This window comes from Apis dorsata, unplaced genomic scaffold (genome assembly GCF_000469605.1).
Source record: "Apis dorsata unplaced genomic scaffold, Apis dorsata 1.3 scaffold_117, whole genome shotgun sequence".
Lineage (NCBI taxonomy): Eukaryota > Metazoa > Arthropoda > Insecta > Hymenoptera > Apidae > Apis > Apis dorsata.
In genome coordinates, this window is record NW_006263411.1 from 64165 (window position 1) to 71296 (window position 7132).

The 7132-nt window shown below is 29.2% G+C and overlaps 1 protein-coding gene across 6 annotated transcripts in view; it reads left to right on the forward strand.

Annotated features, from left to right (window-relative positions):
- The window catches only part of LOC102681549, a 67893-nt gene extending 62540 nt beyond the window's left edge, over positions 1-5353 (forward strand). For 4 of the 6 annotated variants that reach the window (XR_421275.2, XM_006612579.2, XM_031508993.1 and 1 more), the window contains 2 exons: positions 1115-1245; positions 4823-5353. Coding sequence is in view for 4 of the 6 variants with exons in the window: in XM_006612579.2 (XP_006612642.1) it covers positions 1115-1245; positions 4823-4933 (242 nt within the window). In the remaining 2 variants the exon portion in view is untranslated. Of the gene's footprint in view, positions 1-1114; positions 1246-1334; positions 1585-4822 lie in introns of those variants that run through there. The other 2 variants (XR_004149979.1, XM_006612578.2) reach the window with 2 other exon arrangements.
- The last annotated feature ends 1779 nt before the right edge of the window (positions 5354-7132 follow it).

The window sequence follows — 7132 nt, forward strand, 5'->3', positions numbered from 1 at the left end:
AGAAAATTATTTTAGAATTTGGAATATAAATTAATCATAAATATATCAAATAATAATGATCCAAATTTGAAAATCCTTAAAAAAAGAGAAAGAAAGAAAAGCTACTTAAATACTTGAGTATGGATGTTAAAATTCACAATTCCATCGTTTCATTTCTTCAAAGATAAATATGATAAAATGATTCCCGCGCAAATGAGCACATTCTAGGGAAAACGGAATTCTAGATTTCAAGTTTCATACATAAGATTTATTGGCTATTTCGTTAATTTTAACATGAACCTTGCTCCATGCATTTTCCATCTCGTTCAAATATCGAGGCTCCATCGTAATTCAACGAAACTCGCCAACTATCCTCAAAATAGGATGTAACGTTTTTCATTGCCCGATGTCCGAATAAATGGATTCGCGATGATCCACATTGCTCTCGAGATTTAATTTACCGGAACTAATTAAACGTAGCCTGATGAAGTTTCTTCCCCCTTGACGTTGCAAAGAGTTTTTAATCGTGGTCCATGATTTACGAAGGGGGATGCGTTGCGTTGAGATCGTTTATTTAGCTTGGCAAAGAGAAGACGAGGATTTCAAAACACACGACGATTTCAACTTGCTGATTCGTAACGATCCCTTCCCTTTTTAATTAAGTAATCAACATGTGGAATAATAATGTAGGGATTAATATTGTTGGGGGTGTTGTGACTGAGCTGGATTTTAATATACATGATTTTCGCAGGCAAAAATTGATGTCAATTTTAAAATTATAAAATGTGGTGCAGAGATGGCGCGATGTTATCCATACAGATGCATATTTCTGTATATATATATATAATGTGCTAAAAGAAAGAAACTTGTACGGATTCTAATAGAAATCTTATAATGTAAAATTATAAGAAACTTTATCAAATTATACCCTCAATTTTGAATGAAATTTTCCTACGAAATTCCTAACTCTCTACCTACATCCACTAGAATCGTAAAAGATAGGAGGGGGGTTGAATTTGAACATATCCAAGGAGACACGTCGCTTATATCCTTTATATAATCCTTTATTCTCTACTCGAAACGTTCGCTTCTAAGTGGAGGAAAGGTCTTTTGATTGGATTTTATCGCGTTTCAGGAGGGGAGGCGCCAAAAGTTAAAGACTGTCCGAACGACATAGAGGTCACGGGGAGAAATGGGACAGCGATTACGTGGACCGAGCCAATTTTCACGGACAACGTGAAGGTGACCCGGATTAGGAGCAACGAGGTCAGTGTTAATTATAAAGCACTTAATTTCTTAACGATGTTCGATCATACCGCGATATATCGTCGAATGTGTGTCACGTTCGTTATTAGGTTGATGCCTGTTGGAGAATATGTTATAGGTTCTACATAGACTTTGGACTTCTTCGTTTGTACTAATCATGAAGATTTATACGAGTATAGCTTCAGTATATTTCAATTATATAAGATGTTGATGAGACAGATTCGAAGGGTCGATTTTAGAGGCTAAAAGAAGCTGAAAAGTTGGTCATCCATTACTTATGAAGAATTAGAAGTTTTGTTAGATAAAGGAAGATAGAATAAAACACTTTTATTTCACTTGTGAATTTTTCTTTTTTTATAGTGAAATAAATGAAAAAAAAAAGCTTCAAGATGAAATTTATTACGTCAGGTTTGTATAACTTTTTATATTTGTTTTGGATTTTAAAATCTTATAATTAGTATAGTTCGATAAATGATACTTGTTGATCATTAATTGCAAAGCTTTATTAGATAATTGTATTATTATATTTCTGTTTTATTATGAAATAATTCTAGCTTGTAATAATAATTAGATTTTACTTTGTTCGTTATGTTGAAAAATTGTACAACTCAACTGGAATGTTTTTCTTTCATGAGAAAAGATTTAATTTTAAAAATTTAACGATGTTTTTTTATGTAATTTCATTCAAGATTAAAAATTTATATATTCATACGGATAATGAGTGTAATAAAAATGAATAAATTACAAAATTGGTTATAATATATTATATATATTTAAGTTTTTATAAAAAAAATTCATACTGATAAATTCATATAATATATTCATAATTCAAATTTAATGTTGCTGTACTATTAAAAAAAAAAAATAATAAAAAATCATTTAATTAAATTAAACGTCAAGATTAAAAAACTCAAAAACTTAAAATTTTGAAATGATACACAGGATAGATCGTATATATGATAACAGATCATTTATCGATTTTTGAGTCTCTTTGTTTCATTCCATTTTACTTAATAATGGCGTGAAACATTTCTCTTGTTCAGCAATCGCATGAATCTCGATCAGTGTGAAATTCCATGCGGTTTTTATTAATTTCATACGCATCGCAGCTTTATAGTCGATCCAATTGATAAAGCTTTATAGGAATTAATCAAAGAATTTGAGAATATTTCGTTGAATATTCCTGGAATCTTTCGAAGAGTGCATTAATTTTAAAAAAAAAAAAAAAAAAAACTACATTCATATATGCTCATTTGCTTTGTTCGATTATCATTATCTATTTTGGATTTATTATGCTGTGTGACAAAAATAGAAGAAAGAAAAAAAAAAGAGGAAATTTATTTTTAATTATTTTAATAACATTTTTTTTTCTTTTCTTTCATTTTTATTATCTAAAAGATTTTTTCTTCATTATTATAAATCTTTGCCAAGATTATTTTTCATTTTTCTTTTTTAATATTTAAGTAGAATGATAATATTCAAATTTAAACTGCAATCACTTAAATTAATCCTAAATTATTATTTCATTAATCGTTAAATGAAAAATCTATAGTGTAAATCCAAATCAATGTAAAATTTTCAAATTGAAATCAATTCGGTATTTTATATAATTAATAAATATCTTATATAATGAATATTTATATAATATTCTTTACCAATACAATTATTGCTAAAGAATTTTACTGTAGAATACGGTATCTTTGTACGTCAACGAATAAATTTAAGAAATTTCATTATAAGAGGAACATCGTACATTCATCCTTTTCGTAATTTGCTTCAATATTTCATATCAATACTATTATTTCATATTGTGTGGTGAAATTTAATCTTGTATTGCATAAATTAATTTTTATTTCTTAATAAATTTTTTATTTACATATATGAATTTTAAAGATATTATCTGTTTTATATAAACAGGTTTTCTGTACTAAACACGAAGGATATTCCTCATTTGCATAAATAATGATAAAACTGAATACATAAAACTGAATTCAAAGTTATAAAGATAGTGGATTGAAACAAACAGGAAGTATCAATATTTAAAGATTAAATTACTTAATAAATTACTTAATAAATCTCAAAAAAAAAAAAAAAAAAAAAAAAAAAAAATAAAAATTTCGCGGTTATGGTTCTTCTTATCAAACAATTCTTATGGTATAATTTATTCATAATTTAATGAATTTCGTATAACAATTTAACAAAAGAACAAAGAAAAAAGAGAAAAAGTAGCAATGCAATTAATGTTTGCAATAAAAAAAGACAGAATATTTATATTCTCGATTGAAGAATAACACAATAAATATTAAAAAAAAAACAAATCATTCTTATGATCATCGAATATATTGTATTCAAAAAAATTTGTATCAAACGACAAAAGAGGAATGGAAAAATTTTGCGAGCTAGATATGATTCGATCATAACGATATCGATATGATTCATCTAACGAATGACAGTTTTCATTATCTATTAAATCGATGTGTCATAGTAATCGATGTCGATTTGACCTCGTGTGTCGGTTTAGAATAGCTCGCAGAGCAAACTGTAGAAAGTTTGACGAGAATTTAAACTGCGCTGTAGAAAGTTTGTGTGGAGAATCCATGTTTCTATGCAAATATCGTGTAACAATTTTGTTTTACAAACTAACTTGGTAATGGTAAATCGTGTTTTACGATTAAGTAACATTGTAGAGAGAATATGAAGCTGCCTCAATACCGGCCACCCTTTACTCTTTTTACACGCATTCTAAACCTTCTTTCGTGCTTCAAGGTGGATCCAATTGAATTAAACCGCAGCTGAAACACGAGCAAATGTGTGTATGTAAGGATAAAAGAGAATAAAAAAAGAAAGTTATTTTTTTAGAAAATGAAATATTGCTATTAAATATTGCAAAAGTATTACAGAATAAGTTAATAAATAGAAATAGTTCTTATTTTTATAAATTTTTTCGAGTGGGAATTTTTATTTTAAGTTGTGATTACGATTTAAAATCTCAAAATTGTTGCAAATCTAAAAATCTTGAATTAAACGCGTAAAAGTTTTTTCTTTTTCTATCATTTAATGTTCATTTTATATTTTACAGATTCCTTTTTATGAATATAATTTTCGTTTATAATATAATTTCTAATAAACTTTGAATCTCTGATTTATGAACGGTCACTGGAAATTCATTAATTCATAAGCAAGAACTACATGCACATGATTAAAACAACTTATTCAATTTGCAAACATAACTAATTCATTAGTCATTTTAAATTTATATAAAATTGTAGAATGTTAGAAAAATACATAATAAACGAAAACATGTTTTATTTTATATTTTTTTTTAAAAATAAAATAAAATAATACAGAAATAGAATATTTTAAACTATTTCTATTTATTAATTATATCAAATACATTAGAAAACACTGTAAAATATAAGATTTTATTGGAGAAAATTTACAAGATACTATAAGAAAAGTATATGAATAAAATAAATTTAAAAAAAAATCAGCAGTAAGTTTCTCGTTTGTACAATATTAGATTCAACATGGTATTTATTATCTAATATTAACCACTTCATTTTTTTTTATGTTTCAGAGTCCTGGACGACGTTTCGACGTCGGTGGCCACAGAGTGGAGTACGAGGCGAGCGATGAAGCAGGTTGGTCGAGCAAGTGTGTGTTCACCGTGGTCCTTCGTCAGGAGTGAGGCGGAAATTCGTCGACGATCAGGTGAGCGCGAGAACAAGGAAGAAGGAAGAGGAACAAAGGAGAGAAAGAAGGAATCCAGGTAAAAGGGGGGAAAGGGTAGTAGCAGGCTGGAAGAGCAACGATAAGGTAATATAAATGGAAATGCTCTGGACTCATGCGCGTCGTATTCTTCGCGTGCGTAATGGATTCCGTTTTATTCGAAAGATTAAACGTGAATGAGACACGAATATGTCTTGTCGCGATATTCGTGATGCACACACGAGTGTGTGTGTGTGTACACGTGGAAATTTGTTCGTTTTAATGTTTGAAAAAGTGATTGGATATTATCCTATTTGGTGGGATTAGAAGATGATTTAAATTTGGAAAAATGTTTGGGGGATTCTTTTCTTTTTATTGTTTATGAATTAGTTTGAAAAAAGAATCATAATTTTTCGTTTGGAATAGTATTTAAAAAAACATACATTTACATGTGGAAATATATGTAATTAGAAAGATGGTTGGAAAGTTTAAAAATTGCTTTTGGGATCTTTCTTTCATTGGGGGATTGGAATTTTTATTATCTTATTAATTATTCCATTAAAATTTTCACATTTGGGATTTTTACAATGTTTTTGATTATCCAAAATGTGGATATAAATTTTTTTTTGTGAAAATACTGTTATTATTTTACGTACTGATTTTATTTTCTTTTGTTCTTATTATAATAATCGTTATTATTTTTCTCCTTCAATTATTTAATATAAAATACGCGATTTAAAAAGTTTAATAGCCTTATAGAATCGTTATCGTACAATATCGAGAGAGATGATCTCAAGAATAATGGTTAATATCCTTGTTACTCAATTCTTTGATGATTATTGCCAATATCTGAATTCCCTAGCCTCCATAGTTTCGCAAACCTTTATTTGTTAATGGCATACCAACCATCTGAAATATTTTATAATCTCTATTACGCTCAAAGGTTCTTCATTTCAAACACTTGGGATGTTATAGCGAAAAATATTATTCCAGTGGATATAATGTTATATTCGACCAGTATTTTCATCCTATTAAACTTTAGAAGTGGAGCACTTAAGAAATGAAAGATGAAGTCTGAATCATCCCATTCGTCAAAATGCAATTAAATTTTTATCCACGTCTACACATGTATATGTCGATGATTATGAAAGAGGTTTAAATAAAAAAAACAAACTTCATCTGTTTATTTAAGTTATATCGAATTGATTTGCTCTATAAAATAGAATAGTATTATTTTTTAAAAGGTGGTTGAAAATTGAATAGCAAAATGTGACGTGGAAAGTATATTTTTTAATGATGACGATTGTAAAAATCGGAATATTTTAAAAAAAGTATACTGCTAGTCAGAGATATAGTTAGGTCTCCAAAATAACTTCGATACATTCTTAAATCATAAAATAAATATGGAATGAAAAATAATTTAATAAAATAATCATTTAATTAAATCAAAAGTAATCTAATAATAAAATGGTTACATAAAATCGTAATATAATCTGCAAATAAAAGAGGATAATAGCTAGCTATGACGAGTCAATATCTCATTTTAATTAGCGCCATATATACAAACGCGTAACGTATTCGAAGTATTTCATTCGAGTAAAGTGTCTCGTCGATCTTCGCGGTTGACTTTTCAGAGCTTTCAACGATCCACAGGTTTTCCTATCGCACTCTCGCCTTTTCCTCCTCGCGGTTCTTTCACGTTTCTCATTATCGTGACCCACACATGATTCCAGTTTCAACCACATAGGATATCTAAATAATTTATAGATCAATCCACGAGGGTCTCGATTTTCTCATTACCACGATCATGATCAACATGCCACCTAGGAGACCTAGAAATGTCGAGAAAATACATTCTCCGGCGCTACTTGTCACTTGGAGCGAAATTACGAGCCAGTTGTTGCGTGACCAGCGTGCACGATATGCCAAGGACAAAAGGGAAAAAGGAAGAGGAATGAAGGGCAATGGTCCATAGATCTATAGACGGTAAAAAAGTGGAAATCTATCGGGAATTCCGTGCAAATCTGAAATCCAGCGCGCGTTGGTGGAACAAGTTTCGATGATTACCAGATCTGGCTGAAATCTGGCATTGTAACGGATGCGGAGATTTAACGTTCGTTTCTTTTCACGGTACAACGATCGCGAATTTGTCGAACGAAACGAGATTCGATTCGCGTGG